The following is a 24099-nucleotide window of genomic DNA, read 5'->3' on the forward strand; positions in this document are numbered from 1 at the left end:
AGGCGTTTGTCGCGTTTTTGGTTTTGTGTGTGTGTGTGTGTGGTGTTTTGTTATTCTTTTATTTATTTTATTTTAATAACGGGGGGGGGGGGAAGAGGAAGGGGCGGCCGGCGCGTGCGCACGCGCCCGGCGGCGAAGAGGGGAGAGGGGGGAGAGGGGCGCGAGGGGGGGGAGTGGGAGGGCGCGCGCGCGCGCCCGCGCCCGCCCGCCCTGGCTCCCACCCTCCTCCGCCCCCCCCCCTTTTCCTTTTCCCCCTGAGGCGCGCGGCCGCGGCGGGGGAGGGGAGCGGCGCGGCGCGGCGGGCAGGCTAGGCGCGCGGCGCCGCGCTTGCGCGGAGCAGGCGGAGGAGGAGGAGGAGGAGGAGGCGGCGGCGGCGCAGTGCGTGTGTGTGTGTCTGCGCGAGAGAGGCGGCGGCGGCGGCGGCTTGGGGGCGGGGGGGGGTGGACGACGCTCCGCGGCGCTGCGCGAGTGTGCGCGGAGCTCGGGCGGGAGCTCGGGAGGGAGGGGGCCGGGGAAGGGGGGGGGGCAGCCGGCCGAGCGGCGGCGGTGGCGGCCGCCGAGCAGCGGCGAGCGAGGAGGGGGGAGAGGAGCGGAGGCGAGATGAGCGCTGGGCTCCCCCTGGGCAGAGAGCCGCCCTCCGCAGCCGCCGCCTGTGAATGAACTGAGGCGAGGCCGCCAGCCGGGTGCCCCCCCCTCCCCTTCTCCTCCTCCTTCTCCCCCTCCTTCCCCTTCTCCCCCGGCCCGCCCGCCGGCCCCACCGCGGACGTCCCCGCCTGCCCCCGGCCTCCCTGCCCCCACGCACCTTCGGGAACGCGGCCCTGCCCGCCACAACCGGCGCCGTCCGCCGCGGCCGGGGGGGTAAGTGGCGCTGCGCAGTGCGGGGCCTTCGGCGGGCCGGGCTGAGGGGGTGGCGGCGGGGAGGGCCGCGGCCGCCGCCTGGGCCGCGGGGCCTGTAAACAAGCCGGGGGGTGGCCTGCGCGGGGGCCGCTCTCCCTCTCGGCTCTGTGGGAGAGGGGGAGGGCCGGTGGTGGTGGTGTGTGAGGGGGGGGTCGTTCCTCCCGCAGCCCGGGTGAGGAGCGAGGCGCCATCCCCGGCGGCGGCAGCTGGTACCGGCTCGGTGAGAGGGAGGGAAATGGGAAGGGGGACGGCGCGGGTGCGAATCTGCTTGGGATGCTGCTGCCAGGAGCTTACCCCATCCCCATCCCTCTTCCCTCCACCCCAGGGCTGAAGGTGGCCGGGCCGCGGGGCTCCGCTGCGCAGCCCCTGCATTGCAGGCGCCTTTGCAAAAGGGTGGGGGGTGGTACGGCGGCCCCCTTGGGCCTGGGCATGGGGAAAGAAAGGGAGGAGGAGGGTGAGCGGAGGGGTTTGGGCCTGGCTCAGGTAGCAGCAGCAGCTTTCCTTTTCTCCCCCCACCCCCCCGCCGTTTCTTGGCCGATTCAGAGTTCATTTAATAGTGGCTATAAACAGCCTCCTCTCCCATTGCCACCCAAACGCTTGGGGCACGGCACTGGGGGGGGGGGGGGGGGAAGAACGAACGCATCTATTTATAAAGCACTCCACCCTAGCGAGGGTCGGAGCATCAAGCACTCCCCAAATAGTGACATTATTATGCAGCGGGCGGTTTTCCTTTGCCAACGCCTTTCAGGCATTTAAAGTTTCAGAGAGATTTCGCTGCCTTTGAAAACAATGTCGTGAGCAGAGGTTATGATGATCTTCTGTGATCTGTCATAGCGTGCATGTTAAAAGCAGATAGAAGAAAATGCTGTCCTCGATTAAAAAGTTGTCCAGTGATGTACTGGGTAATTGGGCTTGCGTGTTAAATGCCAGAGGTTCTGAGCGTGCATCTAACCTTTTCATTACATAGCTTGTATTATAGTAGATATCATACAGCTTTAAGACTGGCTGCAGGTTAATAGTTTCAGAAGAATTGATTTTGTAGATGTCTGTTCAATATGTATTTGTATTTATTTAGTACAATTAAGGTATTTCAGTGTTGCTGTGTGTATGGCAAAATTTTGTTGTTGCAAAACCAACGTTTTAAGTTTACAGTAGTACTTGTGAGGAACTAGGGGTTTTTTTGAGTTGTACCTTTTGTCAAATGAGAAAGTGCTGGTCATTCGGGTGGCCTGTGTGGTAACCTTAAGGTTTAAGGCCCTGTATGTCATACAATGGAAATTTTTATTTTTATTTTTTTAAGCAGAAGGCAGTTTTAGAACCTGAAAGTAGTAGGTTTGAAGGTGGGTGATGTGCTTTCCGTATGTCGTGATGTTTAACATCAGAATAACTAGAATCATTTTATAAAGTAGAAGTTCTAACTCTTGTGATTCTAGGAAATTACTTTCTAAATATGAGCCCGTGTGGCACTTTCCTGAGCTTGTACATGTACTGTTTCAGTGGTTAGGTGGCTGAAGCAGGATTCCTGAAGCACTAGTGAAATTAAAGCAAGGCAGCCGCTGTTACTCAGGACCCTGCGTGAATTGCCAAATGACCAAAAGTTGTGAAAGTTTACCCACATTTCTTCTCTGGTAGCTTCCCTTCTGTTACTATTCATAGTTTTTCTATGAATAACATCAGAGACAGGGGATGGGGGGAAACATGGGTCAGGGAAGTTTTGCATTTTACCTATCCAATCAAAGTAGCAATCAAAGGAAAGATGTTGAAAGAAAGCACTTTCGGTGAGTGTACCAGCATTTTTCCCTGGGGTAGGGACAGCTGCTCCTGAAGTTGTCTCTTCCAGGCCTTTCTGGGTCTACCTTTTGTATGTGAGACTGGGCTAAGAGTGAAAGACTTGCTGATGCATCATGTCAGTTATTAATATTTTCCTCACAGACATAGATATCTGATAAAACCCTCTGATAAATGTAGTTTGTACTGGAAAGAGCTGGTCAGTACTCTCACGCTCTTCTGGCATAGCCATGTTTTTTCTCATATATGGACAAGGCCCAGCTCTGGTTTATAGGTTTAGTCCCTTGGTTGGTGGTTGTCTGGTAAATCTCTCCCCTTGAGGTACAGTAGAAAACTCTACCTGTTTTCCAAGTATTTACTTAACTGTCTATAGGTAAGCTTGAGATACTTTTGTTGAAACTGAGAAGGAGAGATGGAAATGCCAAGTGACTGGTGAAGCTTGCAGGTCTAAACAAGCAGAACTCACTCAGTGCAATTGGAATTAAAGCATACAAAAAAGTTTTTTCTATAAAATCAGGCTGGTTGCTTCTTATCTGGAGTGCAGCTTATGCAGTGAAGTTGAGTCATTCTTGCTGAGATAGCATTTTAAGAACTGTCGTTAAAATGCTTAGATATTTAACTCTGGCACAGTATAATTTGCAAACTTATGTAACTGGTATGTTTTTGAATGCAGCTGTCAATAAGAGATCTTATTGCACTTTTTCTTTTTAGTGGAACTAGGGAATATAAAGCAGCTGATTCCACAAGATGACCTCAATATAAGTCACTTAACAATAACATATTTCTTACTAAAATACTGACGTTACTATTGACTTAATTTTTACATGTTCCAGTCTATTCTGATATAAAAATATTTTTTTACGTAATTGGCTAAGCTGAACTGCATTACAATTAAGTGATTGAATAATGCAGGTAGTGCTATTAAATAAGCAAGTTTTGGAATGGGAAGTACTGTAAAATAATTGTATGAATTTTATCTCTGCAAACCTGCAACTCGTTTTAAAGACTTGAATAGTAACAGTGTTTGAAGTCAAGACAATAGTGGCTCAGCTTATCTACACCTGAGCCAAACAACATTTATTCTTACTATTGCATGTGGCCCTTTGTAATTTTTGCTCCTCTTTTCTCATCGTACCTCACTTTTACATTTTTTTGAAACATTGGTGTATCATCAGTAACTGTTTTTAAATGATGCAACCTGTAGTCTCATTTGTTCTTTAGAAAATTAAGCTCTTTTTGGATACTGCTTTGTTGCTAAATTCTTACTGATTTCTGTAGTTTTAGTCACATGATCCAAATTTCAGTTAGAAGTACTAGGATAAGAAATAAACTTATTTAAATTTTAAACATGCTTAACTACAATGCTCTATATTGAAGGAATGGCAAATTGCGAAGTGTAAAGTCTGTGTAAAAAAATATGTAATCCCTGAAAAAATGCCAGTGTTCTTAGGATATTTAGAAGATCCAGGGAGTGTACATAAAATGTGATTTTTATGGCATTTTATGTACATTCGGTTAACCAGTGCATAAAAATGTTGTTTAAGGATGCCTGTATTTGAGCCATGATGTGGTGTGGATCACAGTAATAGCAGTATCTCCTTGCAGCTTCTTTATGTTGCTCCTGTTGCTCTCTGTCTGTGAAGGAACAATTCAGGATTTATTAAGATTTAATATTGCTAGAGTAAATCATTTAAATCTGAAGACTAGGAAGGATATTTAGACCAAGGAAATTGTAATCGGGACAGGAGAAGAAAGCAGGTGTGATAACATGGGAGTGAGTAGACTGATTTTTGTTCCTAGATAGCAGTAGTATCCGGCTGAGTGTTTCTGGTGTTAAACCAATGCTATAAGGTCTGCTTTTCTATATTTCTATCTGCTAAACTCTGCTCTGTGTTAAACCACATACTAAGTTACAGATGTCTGTCAAGTCTTTATCTTTTTTTTTTTTTTTTAATTTTTGTTTAACCTGAGCAAGCCTTTGTCTTACTGGGTGTTCATTTTCATTTTTTTGTTTTCACACACTGGTAAAATTAACTAATGGATATTTCAGCTTGCTACTGAAGTCTACAAAACAGTGTGTGCTTATAAATATGTGAAACAATTGCTCACATTTTTTTAACAGCTCTTCTAAAAAGGTGTTTATGTGTGACTAAACAAAATAAAAACTTCCTTCATCTACAGATAGTTGCAATGAAGTACACTTCTACTGTTTAGAGTGTAAACTTTATAGCAGTATACTAGCAAAAGAGCATCTAAGAGTGATACCAAGGAAAAAACAAAACTGGCTCATCAGGTTTCAATTTTGAAATGTAGAGAAATGCTAGCAGTTTACACATAGAGGAAAAAGTACGTTAGCCACTTTATCGCTAACATCTTAGTTCTCAGTTCAGGTAAGAATATTTTAATAGATAAAAAGGTGTCTAAAGTCTTCTAAGATAATAGTTTACAAACCCAAGAAACTCAAGTGTAACATTACTTGTATTCTGATAGCTGCAGGTTAAATAAAGTGCTTAAAATGTGCTTACGCTGATGCTCCACATGCAGCTGAATTATGTGGGACTACTCAGATGTATGATGTTGCTCTCATGCTTAAATGCCGTGCTGGATTGTGACCTAGAGGATGAAATGTGCTTTCATGTTTGGGTCTCAGCTGTAACTTTTAAGGATTTTCTGTATCTGTGCATACAATTCACTTTAACTGCCAGCTGTACTTTCGATCTGGAATTTGAATGGTAGTCTGTATTCTTCTTGACCATACATCACAGCTATTTGTGCATAAAATTCCGTTGTATTTTTTACTTGCGCAATACCCTAAAATGCAATAGCCACGAGAACTGTGTAAACTGTGCCTAAGCTCTTTGTGTTTGGGGATGAGTTTAAGGAATTCTCCAGCTGTCCACTAAGTTAAGTAAAACCTAATCTTTGGAAAGGGGTGCAGAATGTAGAAAAATGTGGGCAGTTAAGTGGTTAGTATTAAATTATAGGAACATTTCGTGAAGAAAGAATCAGTTTCTATCAGTAAATACTTTTCTGGTTCCCCCAAACACTTAGAGCAAGTATTTGGACAGACCCTTCTTAAAAATCTAGTACTGCTTCCTTCTGTAAGGAACCATTCTGAGGCTGCAGAATGAGGCCTTGTAAGCTTAGGAAATGCTGGCATTCATAGCTTATATTTTGAAGAACAGGTGAATTCGACAATGCCCTCATTCAGTGACCAGATTATTTAGACCTGCAGTGAACTCAAGTTTGGACTTGGAGTACCTTACTGCCTTGTTCATCATAAGCTAATCTGTCAGCTCTGCACTGATAGTGACAGAAGTAAACTTGGTAATCGGTGTGACCCTCAGAGGAAAGCCTTCTGTCCTGAAAGTTATTGTCTGCATAAAAGGCTAAAACAATAGGGGTTTTCCCTTGGTTTCTTTTTTTATATTTTTATGTAGTCTTGGGGGAAAAAAATCTACTTTATTGCAGCAGTCATGCTCTATCCTTGTTCTTTTAATGAGATAGGAATGCTGGGGATGTGAGGGCAAAATAGATTTGTAAATAAAAGCTCTGTGTGTGTACAAATGAACAAACTCCGGCTTTCCTAAGCTTTGAGGATTTGACTTCCAGGTCTTAATGTGCTTCTGGCATAGTTTTGATGTCATTTCCTTGCAAGCAAAGCCAGGTTACAGCTGTACACTTCAGAACATTTCCTATTTTATTCCCATTTTATTCTCATGTCTAGTCATCAGGTTTTAAGTCTCCTCTATGCTGCTTTTCCTATATCCTCAGCAGAATAGCGGTCATGTTCCTGAGATTAGAACTCCACAAATATTTTCACGTAAAATGAAGGGACTAGGAAGTTGCTTATGTATGTTTCTTTGAATTATTTCATAATATTGAGTACTTGGCTAAACAGGAAATTTTGGGGCCTTCATGCAAACATGATTTTCTCATCATTGGGCGCATGCATACTGGTTGCGTTTTCTCTAAATAGTTTATTTTACTCCCAAGCACTATCTGTATAAACTTTATTTTCACTTGTCTTTTATTTTTCTATATTGATAAATAAATTACTCGTAAGACAAATCAGAAATAGGTGGCTGATGCTTATTGTTGAAGTTAGGAAGATCTGAAGTTTGAAAGCTTTAAATAATTATTTTAAAAGAAGATGAGTGGCCATGGTGAGCAACTGGAGACACAAAGTCTAAAAATTAAAGAGGAGGTAGTGTGACGATTCCACGTGTTCAATTTTCTTTAAGGTATATAGGACTGTATTAATACAGATTTTAAGATGTTTGTGGGGAGATTATCAGTGAAGCAGTATGACAGAAGGATGGTGGGATTCTATAAGAATTCATACATATTACCACAGGCGACAATAACAAGTTAACTGTAAAAAACTGGCAGTTTCCTGAACTTCTTCACCACAGATGAGAGTGTGTGCGAGTGTAATTTTTTTGCCGTATTTCAGGAATGGTTCAATTAATGCACCTGGTGTTCTGTTGATTTTTTTAAATTACTGTAGTTCAAGCATCCCTTTGTTTTTGGAGTCTCAGTGAATAATCCCATTGCGACCTTTTTCCATGTAGCATCTTTTTCCTAGTTTATTTTAACACTTCAGCTAAAACACTGACAAAGACAAATTGACGGTAGCTTGACTTCACTCCAGTGGCTTTTGAACAACCTGAACAGTCCTGGACATTCTAATAAGTCAGTCTGGTCTAGAGGCTCTTTACCCAGTAACTTCACTTTCTTTTTTGGGTAGTGGCAGGATGGGCTAGGACTCCAGTTCTGTCTTGATTTTTCTGAATAGGTTTAGCTGAACTTGATAAAAAAGCAAATGCTTTTTGGTTGGTTGGTTGTTTTTTCTTTCTTTCTTTCTGACACAGAAATAGCAGTGGAATAGTGTGATTCGTCCACTAAAGAAAGCATTCCTCTATGAATCTTCAACTTTTTTGTTTTTTTAATGGTAGGTATTGTTTGATAATACTAGCAGTGAATGAAGTTGCTGAGGCTTCAAGCTGTAAATGAGAGATCCAAAAAATGAAATGTAAAGAACAGGGGGTTTTTTAGCTATTACTTGAAGCACTTGATATGTTCAGATCTATTCAATTCTTGGACTTTCAGTGGCTTGTACTCAAGTAAGAATTGTCAATTAGGCCCATGATGTCCAGAAGTGGGGTAATAATCTGTTATGATGGTAGATGACAGTGGCAGAGCACCCTTGGTATTACAAATACTGGGGAAAAAAAAAATGGTAATTCAGCTTTTATGACTTTACTATAACTCCATTCATCTGTGTTGTCTTTTTCTGATTCCTTTTAGCCCATATTTTCTTTCTGGTGAAACTATTGCTGTGCATAGTTTTGTTGGAATAGCTGCGTAGCACTATATACTCTATACTCTTTCTGATATGAGCAGTTTGGTTGGAATTATTATTTTCACTTGTTTGCCTTGCTCTTTCAAAAAAATTGAATCTTGATGTATCTCATTGATATATAAAATGAAGCAAGGCCTTTCTTTCTCCTGACTTCTGTCTACATAGACAGCAGCTTCCTTGGATCTTCCAGTTCCTTTTTACAGTGTTTGCTTCAATGGGGCTTTGAATGTTGGCTGGAGTCTGCAGGAGTTTGTGTGCTATTAACAAAGCAGTTGTCTAATCTCTGTGTCTAAAATGGGTGTCTTTTTTTTATCTTCCAACACTTTTAAGTAAGAAGTCTTTGGAAAATGAAGTAGAACCAGAAGGGTGCTGAACTGAACACCAGCATGGACATGTTTTCTGCTTATTAATGCTTTCAAGCAAGGACCTTGGCTTTTTCATTCTCTTACTGTTCAGACAGCAGCATATGAATTTATGCAGAGCTACCTCATTGATTTTCATAGTACTTCTTAATGCTATTTTGGTTGTCTACAGTTTTTCATAGTGATTGGGCTGCTTGTACTTTTGATACTGCTGCCTAGTGGTTTTTTTTGTATGCTTTCCCACTTGTGATTTGTAGTACAAATATTTAGAAAGAAACAAGCATTCTGTCTGGGCTAAGAAGTATTACCTTAATTGTGTTCTGAGGGTGCCAGTCATGGTGGGATCCTGATGAGTGACTGGTACTTGTGGATGCAAGTTCTATCTCCTCTCAAAATCAATGTAGTGATTTTTCTATTCCCAGCAGTGGTCCTAGTGATTCTGGAAGGAAGTTATTTTCTTCAGTAACTGACCACAGAGCAAAAGGAAAACAACTCCATGAAATCTTGAAACTACACTACCATCTTTCAGATTTCTGCAGGAACAATTTGTTAGAGAGATGAATTATCTTTTTCAATGTCCAGGCCTTTCTTTTTCAAAAATCAGATTACATACATCTCCTTTAGAAAGAGTTTGAACCTCAGCCAAAGTACATTCATATCAAGAATAGCAGCTCCTAGTTTAACCTTGGAACAGGTTTAGTTGTCTGCAGGAAAGGTAGGTAGGTAGGAGCAGAAAAAGGTGTTTTAAGAAAAAGCTGGAACATGTTGCTGGAGGGAGGGTGTTATCTTAGAAATGGTTACCTTCTGTGTTCCAGAAGACTTTTGGAGACTCTAGCAATCCTGTCCAAAATCCTACCTACCCTGCCGTACACACACACACGAAAAATAAATTGACATAGGAAAACAAGTGGGCTAAAATACTTTGCTGCTTAGTATGGGGAGGCATTCAGAAAGGCCGTCAGCTCCTAGCAAGGAGAAAGGATTTTAAGCAGAAGAGAAGTTACGTTTAAAAGCCAAAACTCACAAAACAACGTAGCTCAGCAAAAGGCAGTGCCTGTGAACCAGCTATCAAGAGGTCAAAGCTCATAGGTGTCTGTATCAGAGGTGCAGTGATTTAGTGATTTTTCTGCTGTGGTATGAAGTTGTAATTGTAATCACTGTTGCATATTAATTACAGGGAGAGAGGGAGGCTAAGTGGGGAAAGGTTGAAACAGTTCATACTTTCCCTTGTACACACAGAGTCATTAATTTGCTTATGTTTGGGGGGTTTTTTGCCCTCTCACTTGCATCCATGTATAGACGTTCTTGCCTGTCTGAAGGCCTGTTTCTGACAGCTTTGATATTTCTCCTTACTTTCTTTAAACTAATGTTTCCAGCTGTCTACTTTTTCCTGTTCCCTTTGTCTGCCACATGCCATAGCTCCTACATCTGTCCTAAAACAAAAAATTGGTATTATTATTACAAACTTTTTTACCCCTGTGGGTAATTTCTTCTTATGTTCTTCTATTTGCAATTGTCCTACTGAAATATAATGCAGACTACAGTTGCATCTCCAAGAAGCAAGTATTCTGGTGGGGAAATTGTGTGTTAGTCCATGTTTATTAAAATAGCGCCATTTCTGTATTTTATTTCTTATTTTTCATAGAAAATTCATGTCTTCTAGTTGGCCATGGGTGCCTGTGTGTGAAAGTACACATTCAGAAACATCAGCTGTAATTTTCAGTACTTTATTGATGTTGTTGAACCGTGAGTGCCAAAACTCAGTCATATAGCCTCCAATAGTTTTTAAATAGTTTCATTGGCAAGAAGCTTTTTCATGACTTCATTCAGCCCATGACTGTGGTGTAATTATGTCTCCTCATCTGCGTGTTCTGTTTTATTTTAGTCATTCTTCCGATCCCTGGAATGATCTCTGACATTTTGTTTGTTAACATTAATTGATTTGGGGCATCCAGTATGTACTGTTGGTTTTTCATTCAACAGGCACTAACTTCTGAAAATGTTTCCACATTTGCACAATTACATGTTGACTCGTTACTGCATCCAGCCTGCTTAAGGCAGGGGGCAAAGTACCACCGATCAGATTGGACTTGAAGTGATCAGATGCCCTTTTTCTATTCAGTAGCAGTCTGTATAATTTGGTGACTTGCTCTGTGTCCCATAGTTCAAGTAAAGGTTGTAATCTTTCTTTATGGTGCTCATTACAACACACAGGGCGTAATGTCATTTAGAGAATTGTTCCAGGAAATTGGAGTGTGGGATCGTTTCTCAGCTTAGTTTGAACAAGTGCCTATGATTTCAGTGTGGTTCACGTAAGCAGCTTATCCTAGTGGAAGGAATACAACTTGAACATTGTTTGAAAAGGATTATTAAATTACGTACTGTTAAAGTACAAGTTTCAGATGGCGGTGGTTAGTTTTCTTGGACAAGGTGATCAAAACCTTGTGTGAATTCCTTGGAAAAAGAAATTGTCTTTTTACAGGGGTACATGGAGTTACATTAACTGTCCTTTGTGAACAGTTTAAGACTTATCTTCATTTGAACCTTCAAGCAAATGAATAAGCAAATAGCAAAACAGTAAAATTATTTTCGTGTGTATCAGAAGGCGTTACAGTTGTGCTGTCTGGATAGCACAATTTGAGGGACAAATGAAGGGGCAAAGAGATTTCATGCATTCCAGTGATGTATCTGTGGTTGTCCATGGTTGTCCATGGTCCGGTATACTAATTACCCTCCTTTTCTTTGCCACTCTGTTCTCCATTTGCATCTATTTTCAAGGAGTTTAGCTACTGACTCTTCAGCGTGCTCCATTCATTATTTCAGTTTTGTTTCTAATGCTGCAGTCCTTTGAATTTTGGCACTCTTGTGTTTTATCCAAGATCTTGCTACTTGTGTTGATTTTTCTAGGCCCTGTACAGTATACTTGCTTTTCTGTCTGCAAACTGCAACTTGAGAGGTTTGGGGTTTTTTGAGTTTTTTGTGCACTTGCTGTAGAGGCTGTCCTTCAGTTTGACCTCCACAAAATCAGCATTTCGGAAGTCATGGTTTGGATGCACTCGCAGATGCATAGATATTCGTTTTTATGCATAGGGTACATTTTTACTTTTAGTTTTGTTCAGAACCTTCTCTATGCTTCAGAGCCAAAACCCAGGACCTTTGACTGCAGAAAGCTCTTCTCTTTTAGGAGAAACTAATGGAAGTCACCAATACGGACATGGTGAACCAAGAATCATCTTAGCTTAAAAGTGAAGTTTGCTGGACTAATCTTTGTGGCAGTTGCAGTGCCATATGATGTTTTAGAGTTAGCATTTCTGAAGAAAATGTTGCACCTCTGATCTTTTTACAGGGCACTGCTACTATAGTACTGTTCAGAATTGTCCTTCTCTAAGAAAAAAAAAGTGCAGTGTACATTTGCCACTGAACTTCATGATTAAAGTTCATTTTCTCTTACTCTGGTTTTAATGGGAATAGGAAGAATGTCGGTCTCCTTTAGCACCCATGTGCATCATTCAAGTATCCTGAAAAATTGAGGCTTCCAGAGTAGAGGACTGGTTCTGCCTCCCGCTATGAGACTGCAGTTTTCTAACATGATTGCAGAAATGTGTGGCTGGGTTAAGAAGGGCAAGGAGAAGGGTAGTAAAATTATTTGGAGAATAAGGGTCATAAGATGAGGACTCCTGTTCAGGAAGATGACTAAAGAAATATAAGAGAGGGCTAAGTTAAACCTTGTTCAGGATCTGTTGCTTTATTGCACATCATGCATGCAGACTGTTCTGGGTCTGACTTCTCTCTTTAGTGTTATTACATAACAAAGTCGTGCTGTAACTTGGGCGCTTGCACTGCTATAGGTTAATCTGATTTGCATGCAGAGTTATATGCTTAACTAAAGGTGTCATTCCAACTTAATCAGTATAGTGCTCAAACCACCTCATGAAAGAATGAAGAATGTACTCGTCATTTAGGTAGGCACTGATGTGTGAAAGATGTTTCCGTAGACGTGGACTCAAAAACAGGTCTAAAAGGTATTTTTAGTAGGAAAGAGGCACGTATGTTAGTCTTTTTGTGTGTGTCCCTTTTAAAAATAAGATTTTTTTTTTTTCTTATAACTAAGACACTTTAAATTCTTCAGGTTTTAGCCACGCATAAGGGTGTGGGGGCAGAAGTAGCAGGTAGCCTCCAATTCATAAGAATTCACAGATCGGTCATATTAAACGCAAATTTTTCTGAACAAGAATTGAAACCCTGAGAAAACTAAAGGCTTGGCATATTCATCCTATCCACAAGTAAACTATGCTTTCCCTTCAGATAAAGTGAGGATTTTGAAAACTTGGCCTATTCTCCTACAGGTTTAGACTGGCATTCTGGTGAAAGTATGATTAGCTAGAGTGTTGCAAGGAAGGCAACTGCAGTTTGTTATTGCAGTTTTTGGAAGGTGATTACTTTATGCTATGGGCTGTGAATAATTTCCTAAGAAGTTGTTATGTGACGACGTTGTGGTTATCCTTCTGTCTGGTTGCATTTGCCTCTATGGTGGGTAGCTCGCACCCTTGAAGAATCATGTGTCAACATCTCACCTACAAGGCTTAATTTAGAATAGCAACAGCTTTCAATTTACCTTCTAGGGAGGGATAAGGCAACTTGATTTTAAATGGAGAGTGGATTTGTTAATTTTTGAAGTGTTATACCAGTTCTGTATGAGTTGCTAGAACTGCATACGACCTGTCTGTATGTATTTTTAATTGTGGTTTACATGACAAACTACTGAGAGGGACAAACAGCTTACAAAGCACAACTCTGAATATTGTGTACATAGTAATGTGAGAGATTAGAAGGAAAACTGCCTTTTTTAGTCCAAATCTGACAGTGCTTGTGGTCAGTTTAACTGTATCCTGTTCTTAATGCTTTTCTGTTTTAAACACAGTAATAATGTAAAATACTTCACAAAAATGTGGCATTTGCCAGGGCAGTTTCTGCTTTTTGAGCTCTAAATTAAGGTGAAATAATTGAATATCTGCATTCTATTTTATGATCTCTTTGACAATAAGAATGTGTTAAGTGTTAGTTTAAACTCTGCTGCTATCATGGAATGAATAAAAAGTATTATTCTACAAAATAACTCCCCATTTGATTTATGGCAGCATTCTGTAATTATTTTGATCACTCTGACTTCACTAGAGTTGCATGTGAAGATAAAAAAGTCTTAAGTCATATTTTTTTCCTAGCAACTGCAGTAATGTGAACCTCGTGCATGTGCTTAGGATACAAGACCAGTCAGTGTACGCTATATATTTTGTTGGCTAGTTACAGTTTGCATGGGCATATTTTGTGTTCGCTTGAGAAGAGACAGAACTTAAGAGCAGGGGTTGGGGTGAGAGGAAGCAGAGGTGTACTGCTGCTGACATCTGTCTCCATACAGCTGAAGTATGTGTGGCTTTTGTTTTTGTTAACAAAGCACGTGAGCCAAAGAGTGTATATCCAGTCCCTGTGCCTCACATTTGAATCACTGTTGTGGTGAGATCAACTATAAATATTTCTCGACAGTTTATTCTAACAAGTACAGATGTTTTAGAAAGGTTGATAGTGGCTGGAAGAGACAATGTGAAAAGCTTTGTTGGATATATAGTGTCACTTAGAGCTGGAGCTGTATTTCAATAAAAGCATGTTATCAAAAAGTGGTGTTATCACTTAGAAAACTGATCAAATGTATTCCACAAGTTAAAACCTTCTAAAATCCCTATTGTACTAACTTTTCTGCTAGTGCAGCTGCTTAGTTGGGGCCTCACGTAAAATCTGTTTCAGAGACTCAGTTAATTTTTGTCCACTGTCTTCAAATAGAAGAGCTCATAGTCTTGTTCCATTACCTTGTATTGTATAACAGTGATTTGCACACTCTTTGATGCTTCCCAGGGCAGAATTTGCAAATATGTAAAATGTGTGACCTATTTTGTATGATTTTTTTAAATAATGAATGCACAAATAAACTGATGTGGATTAGCAGGGTGGGTTGGATGGTTAGGGTGTGAAAGCCATGAAGATAAACCAGTCAGTTTACGCTGGCTGCAAATACAATTCTTACTCTCTTAAGCATGCATCACATCCCAGTGATGGGAGGTGGAGGAGGATAGGGTGTGCAGTATATCGGTCTGACTTGAATAAGGAAGCATGAATTTACAATATGTGTGATTTTATTTCCAAACAGATTTCCTTAGACTTGTCAGGGGCAGTTGTCTTTCAGTGAAGCATGAATACATTAAGGTTTTAAGTAAATCTGCAGCACAGACATCTGAGAAGCTTGCTGCGTAATTTAACTGAAAAATCTAAGGATGAGCTTTCACGAGATGGCTGCGCCAAACTAATGGCTTGCTGATGCCTAAAGGGACAGCTGCTCTGTTCCTTCTGAGTCCTGCTCCTAGTTATCCAGTGTTGCCTCTTCTTTTATGCAAACTCTGGCATCATCTTGATCATTCAGATCACTTTATCTGTTTAAAAAAACAAAACAAAACACCACCAACCAAAGAAAAACCCCCGAACCTCCTATCCCAAAAGAAAACCTAATCAGTTTGCTTTCGTTTCCCCATCGCCATTGGAAAAGCAGAGTATGAGCAGGACTTTATGGCCAGCAGATAGGGATCTAGGGAATGCCACTGTCCTGCAAACATTGAACTCTTTCATTGGCTCAGTAATCACAAGGACCATAGCTATTCAGATGTGTGCCAGTTAACAAGTCGTGTTTCAAACTGATTTCATACATACTTATACTAGAGGCTTTTCTCAGAACCATGAATGATAGTGGAATATAAATTCTTCAAGTAAAACAGCTGAAGATACTAACAAAAATATGAAAAGTGCAGTTCAGCTAGTAGCAGTGTCCTTGTTTAAATTAGATGAAAGCAATGCAAATTTGGCTTGAGACACAGAAAAGTCAGCTTTATATCTGTATATTTTTGCCATCTTAACATTATTTGGGCTATTATTTAATAGTTTCCAATAGGATGTTTAAACAAGAGATGTTTAAGAAATATCTTAATAATCTTTTTTTTTCTTTTTAGAACTGAAGGAGTGTCATCATGGGAGCATTTTTAGACAAGCCAAAGATGGAGAAGCATAATGCCCAGGGGCAAGGGAATGGGCTTCGTTATGGTCTGAGTAGTATGCAAGGCTGGCGAGTTGAAATGGAGGATGCACATACGGCTGTGATTGGTTTGCCAAATGGACTTGATGGATGGTCATTTTTTGCTGTATATGATGGGCACGCTGGATCACAGGTTGCCAAGTACTGCTGTGAGCATTTATTAGATCACATCACGAGCAACCAGGATTTTAAAGGGCCAGATGGGCCACCATCTGTGGAAAGTGTAAAGAGCGGCATCAGAACAGGTTTTCTGCAAATTGATGAACACATGAGAGTCATCTCCGAGAAGAAACATGGCGCAGACAGAAGTGGGTCAACAGCTGTGGGTGTCATGATTTCTCCCCAACATACATACTTCATCAACTGTGGAGACTCGAGAGGTTTACTTTGTAGAAACAGGAAGGTTCACTTCTTCACACAGGATCACAAACCAAGTAATCCACTGGAGAAAGAGCGTATACAGAATGCAGGTGGCTCTGTAATGATTCAGCGTGTGAATGGCTCTCTTGCTGTTTCAAGGGCACTTGGGGACTTTGATTACAAATGTGTCCATGGGAAAGGTCCTACAGAACAGCTAGTCTCACCTGAGCCTGAAGTTTATGAAATTGAGAGATCAGAAGATGATGATCAGTTCATCATACTGGCCTGCGACGGTATCTGGGATGTTATGGGAAATGAAGAGCTGTGTGACTTTGTAAGATCCAGACTTGAAGTCACTGATGACCTTGAGAAAGTTTGCAATGAGATAGTTGACACCTGCTTGTACAAGGTAGCCAGACTTGAGAGAAGAAGTTTACTGTGTTTTCATTATTAGAAGTTTATGAACAAGTTAAGAATAAGTTTTGATTCCAGTCTATAAGTATCCAATGGTTTATGTTAACATGACTTTGACAGTCATTACCATGATTCCCACAAAAATGGTGATAGAGGGGGAACAAACACACAACAGAAACAGTATGGCTTTGTGGGTGGTTTCGGTTAATGAAGAGTTTAAAATCATGTACAGATACGTTGTGATCATTGGGAAACTAGAAGCTGATGGGAATTTATGGGCAAGCCAAGGACAGTAACTGCCCTTTTCTGTTTCACAACATACTTTACAAAACTCTTAAGACTTAAATCAAGCTAGAGAATATTCTTTCCCTTCCTAATCTTCCTATGCTTTCTTGGGCATATAGTAGTAACATAACTGTCATAATTACACCAAGATAAGTGCAGAATAAATGAACCTTGACTTCATATTTTGCAGTTTAAAATTTCTTCTTGACTATACGAAGATCTGACTTCCTAAGTTAGTTTTTTATTCTGGTTTAATTACTGTATTTCTTATTCAGTGTTGTGTGATACAGCTCTGAAACTAGCTCAAGTAGAAGAAGATGGGACTGTTTTGTTTAACAAATCTGTGTAATTTTGTCTACAATAACTTCTACTTTGTATTAGTAAGTTGTAGGATGGTACAGTTACGGAAGAGATTTGAACTATTGAGTTTCATAGCTTGACACTTAATTTTCCAAAGGCAAGCTATAAGTCATAATGTAAAAAAGCCAACATTTTTGATACTAAAGAGACAAGACAGCATCTCTGCTCTTGTCACATGACTAACAAGGTCATTGTTTCCCTGTTGGAAAAATGTAATTGCTTTCCAACACTTTGGCAGATTGATAATGCATATATTTTTGCTCACAATTTTTGTCTGGTAGCCCTGAAAACAAATACCAGGGAAGGAACAGTGGCTTGTGGATGCTGTAAGCTTTGCAGTAGCCCACTGTCAGCACCTCCCCATATGCCCATATACTCTTGTTTTAAACATTGGCTTGTTCTTCATCTAGCTTACTTCAGTGAATTTAATTGGTGTTAAAAGTTAAGCATGTGGATGCGTGTTTGTAGACCAGAGCACAAGGGTATTGAAAGTAAACTAAACAGTTACTTTTCATAAGCAGAAAGTGTTTGTATTTTAAGGTATTCAAGTATTAGGGTTCTGTTTAGTTGGAGTTTTTAAATGTTTCCATTTCAAAGAATGCTTTTGTAAAGGCCTGGGCCCCTTCCAGCTGGTCTTTTAATGCATTCTCTCACTTGTAACTTTTCTTTTTTTAAAAAAACGGGGGGGGGATGGGACGGGGGACACCCTAATAGCTGTGATTTTAGGTGGAAGCACTGTCTGAATTCAACACCTCCCTACTTAGTGCTTTTAAGCAGTAATGGTTTTGTTTACCCATCTAATATTCAGCTGTTTTCCCAAAATTATTAGATAGTACTTAAAACAAGATGGAACACAACTTTGTAATTACACGTTGCTTGTTAGTAATGTCAGTTTTTAAGAGACAATGGGCTGTCTGTAATTGGCTCCATGTAGTCTTTAGACCATGAAAGAGGGAGGAACAAAGTGACTTAAAAGTTGTACTGAATGAATGGGCAGACTTCTGGAATTCTCTAAGGGTGTGGGGGGAAGTTAAGGCTAATGATAATATTAATCCATAGTAGTAACAGTTGTATTCTAATACCATATGATTTGTGAATTTTTGTGTGTAAAATGCTTTGATGTGTATTTAGCCTGGTGTGTATACATTCTCAAATCACTTTTTCTTTTCCACCAGGGAAGTCGAGACAACATGAGTGTGATATTGATCTGTTTTCCGAATGCACCAAAGGTATCGCCAGAGGCGGTGAAAAGAGAGGCAGAGTTGGACAAGTACCTGGAAAGCAGAGTAGAAGGTGGATCATTTAAAAAAAAATAAGTAACTTTGTTTCTAAACAGACCCCCTGGCCCCCTTCCCCTTCCAACAACTAAACTCTTAACACATACAGGCTTTTTAATAGACCTTCAAGTGCCCTTGGCCATCTAGTGTACACCTCTGAAAAAGGCACTCATATAGTCCTGCTCTATGTCCTGAAAAAATTTGGCTGTGAAACTGCAGCAGCCTATAGCCCTGAAAATTATTCAGGTGGCAGAGAAATAGTTCATTTGTGCTCAGTGTTCTTCATGAGTCCGCTGACGGTGCAAACTTCCGACCAGTAAATCCTGGTTCCTGTTATATGGAGTTAAATGAAATAATCAGAATATCTTGCAAAATGTCTGTGAAGATGGTAATTTGAGTGCCATTTTTCTATGTAGTTATGTACAAATCATTTAGCCATAATATTTTGTTATCCAATTATGGTAGGGTTACAGCTTGATTACTGCCATCTTTAAGGCACCTGCTAACGTATTTACTTACTTGAAAGTACATCAGAAATTTGTCAAAGCTAATCTTTAAGCATTCATGATGAACAAAAGCTGGGAGCTCATCTTACTCTGTCAAAATTTTGCTTTAAATTTGTATTGTGGGAGTTCTTTAAATTTAGACTGAAACTGCAAGTCTTAGGCATTTTGGGTCACCTACCTAAAAATGATATTTGAAAGCAGTTTGCTTTAAAAGATTTATCATTAAAACTGGATTTATAGTGCCTTTTGGTATTTAAAAACAACCACAGCTTGGAGTTTGTTTATGAAACATAAGACATGCTGTATGCATTGTTTGCATAGGTTATGTCTATTTTTGAAGTGGGCTCCTCTAGACCTGTATGTTACAAGTCTAGTTATGTGTATATACTCCCAATAATCTTTAACAGCACACGGGGCACGATACACAGAGTTATTCATAACTGTGATATCAGTGATTAGTAAGTTAGAGGAATATATTGTGCACTTTTTTTCCTCCTTAACTTGCATGAAGATAACACAGTGCAGCTTCAGAAATTTCACAGAGAACTTGCCTACATGGGAATTCTGAGTTCAGACAAATTAATGTGCAATTTTAAAGCACTTACTACCTGTGTAGGTGCTCCTTCAGAAAGTAGCAACTTTTTGAAAGGCCTCATTCGCAAGGTCTTGGCAAACTACATCTGTTCTGCCCCTGAACAAATGTCCAGACAGACATTTCCGTGTTTTAATCTAACACTTGCCTAATAGGAGGAGTTGGTACACAGTAAGCAATAGCGTGAATCTTTTTGACAGCATAGCAGGAATATCCAAGTGCATGGTAACACTGCATGAGTTAAGTGTCAGATGGCTTTCTGCATTTCAAAGCAGTGAGCAGTTTTGCACCAGGCTTTTGAAGAGCTTACTGTGTATGCCCACTCACAGAATTGGTGAAGAACAAGTATGCTGTAAATTCACACATTAATTTACAGCATGCTAACTCTCCTAATTTGCGCAAGTATTACCTTTGTATCTTAGATACTTTGTCTGAGTTCAGACAAACCCATGACCTAGAATATGGAAATATGTTCAAGTTAAGGCTGGCCTCATTGTACCCCAGCAATATTACAATGAGGAAAGGTGACATTTTTGTACAGACACTTCATTTTATAAATGAAGAACCTAAACACTGGAACTACATGTTATTATGGTACATACAGTGAATTTGGCTGCCAGTACTTTGCATTTATACAAATACAAAATTTCAGGAATGAGCTAAGTGTCATACTTGCATAGAGGCAGAAGGGTTCTGTATGTAGTTATAAAGCACTTTAATACTAATTTAATGGGATGATGTCTGAACAACTTGAGGAAATGCATTGTACTTCCCCTCAAGGGTCTTTGCTTCTTTTTAGAGTTGTCCTCAATCTTTTGTCTGTTGTTGCACAAAGATATTATTTAAATTAATGAATATGTAGTAAACACTATTCAACCCAGCAGTGATTTGTATCAGCTGTGTGCAGAATTTGGCCTTACTCATGAGGGAAGTTGAGAGGCTGAACTGAAGGAGAACTTAAAGAACAGAAGTTGATTAACTTTGTTACATTTAACTTCATAATTCTTAGGCAGTTATTGTTTCCTGGTGTAAATGGATAATGCAGTATTGGCTTGTAAGGTAGGACTGCTACAGCATCTGAAACTCTCAACACTACAGTGAATAATCTTGCTGTTATCCTAGGATACTTTAAGAATGGTAGTGCTTAACTTTAAAAGCCTAATCTTCAGCTGAAGTAACTAGAAAATGTAAAGAATACTTCTAGAATGATCTTACTAATCTGTAATATCAATTTAAAGTTAAAATTCATTAAAATGGGAACTTGTTGAAAATGCATATTATGTATTTTTATGCACTTCAGTACTTATTGTAGTCCAACAAGTAATAAGATTTAATGCTTACTAATGTGCATTTTTTTCTGGTCGTACATTTATTCCCTCAGCCCAGAATATACCTTAAGATATATTAAGAAGTAGTTAAGAATTGCAAACTTTAAGACTGACTAGGGCGTAGTACTTATGGTCATCTTGAATAAGGAGAAGCGATTCAGATTTTAAAAAATGTAGAAAGTTTTCTACTTACCATGCCACGTAGGACACACCTTTTACTAATTTTGATGTGTTTCTGGTCCAGATTCATAGCTACAGTAAGTAATAATGGAAGAAGAAGCAAGTGTGGAGAAGCATCTCTGGGCCATTACTTGCAATAAATCAGTGTTATTCCTAAAATGTCATGTGAACTTCATGATAGAAGTAATCAGTCATTCCAAAATGTGTTGCTGTTATTTGCACTAATATGTGTTATTGATGTGTTGACTCTAAAAAGAAACTTGTCTAAGCTTTTTTTCTGTTCTCAGTTTTTTACATAAAAACATTCCATAATAGATAAGCCTTGCAATATTTATACCTAGATAGAGATAAATAATTTTAAGTTAGCTGTTACATGTTCCTTCCCATATTTTCACAAAATCAAAGCTCTGGCTTTTTTTTAAACTTTGTATGGAATTCCCATTCAGAATATGAAAAAGCAGATATGTTTTGAATCCTTTATTTTAGGGTTGTAAGTACATTTTTCCAGTACTTGATGCCATGAAAATGTGTAGAAGGTTTAAAAGTAAATTAAAGGTTGGGGACAGGGTTGTAAGATGTATTGAAATAAGATAATTCCAATAAATTAAACACAGCTAGCAGGCCGACTCCATTTGTTGTGTCTTCAGTGTTCATTCAGTCTGTATCTATAGTTTTATCAAAATATAAATGTATTCATTTAGTGGAGACTGTATGTTAAATGTACTGCAGTTACAGGTTGTGAAACTGTGTAGTATAGGTAAACTATAAATTCCTTATTTTTGTACAGCAGAACTTTAGCACTAGCACAATGTAGAATATACTAGATGTTCAAAATTGCACAATAAAGGAACTTGGCAAACCAAATCTGATATCTTTGCTTCTTATTCAGATTTAAGAGTGTTAGATTATTTATTTACTAAATACTAGATGGTAAAATGAATTTTGGCTATAGATTTTGAGGAAATGGCAAGTTTTTGAGGTGTCTATGGTGTGTGGTGTCATGTATTTAAAATGTAGGCTTTGAACTAAACAGATTAAAGCTTTGTGTTGCAGAGTTTGACATTGGTTAAGGGCTAGACAGTGTTTCCACTGTACCTTGCAAATAATTTACATGGCCTGACTGCAAAATAGAGCTGATGCTTTTTGTAAACACACACAGCCCTGAAAAACTATTACATGCACAAAAAGTAACTTACAGTTGTTGGTTTTAATTTTTTAACTAGAAAGGACTGGATCCGTGTTAGCTTTAAAAGGTTTTAATGTGCCTTATCTCGCTAATGAAATTATAAAATGGAAACTTGGTATGCTTTTCTGGAATTATCATTTAGGGCAATAAGTGAATGCTAGAGTATTTTTCAAAAGTGGTACTGATGAATTCCAGCTACTCTTCAAGCTGTGTAAATGCTTTATTACATGAAGAATAGTGGTACATAGACATATGTGGATGTATATATATATGCACGTATGTACACGTTATTGTATGTGTGCTGCAGTATTCACTTGAAGATCAACAGCGCCAGGTCTTAATAATTCTTATCTCTTACAATTTCTAAGAGCTCATGTTTACAGAGAAATTGATGAGATGCATTTTAAAAAACCGTGCTTGTTCTTGAAATTTCATAAAATCCCTATTTAAAGAGTGACTCTTCAGGGATGGTATGGTCTGAAATATCTTGAGTTCAAATAAAATTATGTGCTTATGACTTGGAAAAAACAAACAAAAATAAAATAACACCACCCTCTCCCACCCCCTCCCCCCTGGCCTAAGAGTAAAGTTAAAGAATGAATTTCTAATCAAACGTGACTGTGGCTATAGTACAGATTCTTTTCACCCAGAAGTTGGAGTGGATCAGCTTTAAGTAACTGCCCAATATCCACGTATCCCTTAAGTGAGTTGAAGGTGGAACTGTCTTTTAGATGTAATGTCCCTGGCTTTTAATTTGTATGTAATAGTTCTTAAAATTTGCATGTTGCTGTAATGCAGTAAGGTACAAGTATTGTCTAATATACATACAGCCATGGGATTTATTTTTAATATGTCTAACCTTTTGTTTCTTGAAAATATTATGCTTTCTATGATGGCGATAATCTTTTATCTTCTGTTGCAGCGATAAAGCTGATGATATGTCTCATGCCCAGGGATTTTTGTTGGGAAGATATTACATCTTCTGTTATATCTAATGTATAGTAGGAAAGCCATTAAAGAATTTTTTCCCACTTTTATTAGGTAGCTGTGTATTTCTAAAACCAGTGTGCACGTTAACAGTTAGCAATATGTCTTTGTCAAATCTGTTACAGGTTCTTTTTCTTATGGAACCAAAGTTAACATTTACCGTGTTGAATATGGTCTGTCATCTTTTTTTTTTTTTTTAATATATATATTAAGAGAAGTTAAGCTACCTTTTTATAAAACTGAGTGTTTCAATCTTTTTAAGTTAAATTTGGACTGCACTTACAAAAAAAGTACTTCTGATTCCCAGAGATCATAAAGAAGCAGGGTGAAGGAGTCCCAGACTTAGTCCACGTGATGCGTACGTTAGCAACTGAGAGCATCCCAAACCTCCCGCCAGGGGGTGAATTGGCAAGCAAGTGAGTTCTCATCAGTGTAAATGTGGTTTTTGATTTAAATCAAAACTTAACTGTAAGGCCACTCTTAAAAGTGGGGGGGAGGGAAGAGGGGTACAGGACAAAAGGTGGTGATCTGTTTTCTGATTTTTATTACTCAGTTGTTCTGAATGAAAAGATAAGAACAGAGTTAATTGAATCACTACTAAAATTAAATGTCAAACTGTAGTTTTGGGAAGGACTGGGGGTTTTTAAGGGTGGCCTGAGTGTGTCTGTTTTTTTGTAATTAACTGTGTTTTCTGGGTGGGAGGTTACATTTGAAGATGCCAAAATAATGCCCTGACTTTAGTAGTTACTTGAATATGTAGTTCTGCACTTTTACAAGAAGTGATATGTACATGATGTTTTGCTTGGCAGCTTTCTTTTCTTGTCTATAGCTAAAGCAATATTGTAATTGCTTCAAAGTTTGCTTCTCTATCTGTCTGCTTGTGACAAATCTGAAAACTAGATAGAAGTCTATCAAAAAACAAAAGTTAAATGTACAGCTTTAGTCTGGTTTTGTCCTTCAAGAGTTCAGTGTTGATGCTCTGTGGCTTCTCAAATTGATGTTCATTATTAAAGGAAGCAATGTGCTTAGCTTGTTTGCATAGCAAACCAAGTGCTTTTTGGTTCAAAAGATTGTTCGTGA

General features: G+C 39.3%; 2 protein-coding genes across 4 annotated transcripts in view; one reads left to right on the forward strand and one right to left on the reverse strand.

Annotated features, from left to right (window-relative positions):
* DHRS7 (dehydrogenase/reductase 7) overlaps positions 1-1111 on the reverse strand; it is a 37816-nt gene extending 36705 nt beyond the window's left edge. The window contains exon 1 of the mRNA XM_069783198.1: positions 803-1111. Within this exon, the coding sequence (XP_069639299.1) occupies positions 803-1088 (286 nt within the window). The 5' untranslated portion in view covers positions 1089-1111. The remainder of the gene's footprint in view (positions 1-802) is intronic.
* PPM1A (protein phosphatase, Mg2+/Mn2+ dependent 1A) overlaps positions 508-24099 on the forward strand; it is a 35935-nt gene continuing 12343 nt past the window's right edge. The window contains exons 1-4 of one of the 3 annotated variants that reach the window (XM_069783200.1): positions 511-858; positions 15462-16313; positions 18139-18256; positions 23327-23435. In XM_069783200.1, coding sequence (XP_069639301.1) covers positions 15480-16313; positions 18139-18256; positions 23327-23435 — 1061 coding nt within the window. In that variant the 5' untranslated portion in view covers positions 511-858; positions 15462-15479. Of the gene's footprint in view, positions 859-997; positions 1118-15461; positions 16314-18138; positions 18257-23326; positions 23436-24099 lie in introns of those variants that run through there. The other 2 variants (XM_069783201.1, XM_069783202.1) reach the window with 2 other exon arrangements.

The sequence above is a fragment of the Haliaeetus albicilla genome, chromosome 5, assembly GCF_947461875.1.
Source record: "Haliaeetus albicilla chromosome 5, bHalAlb1.1, whole genome shotgun sequence".
NCBI classification, from domain to species: Eukaryota; Metazoa; Chordata; class Aves; order Accipitriformes; family Accipitridae; genus Haliaeetus; species Haliaeetus albicilla.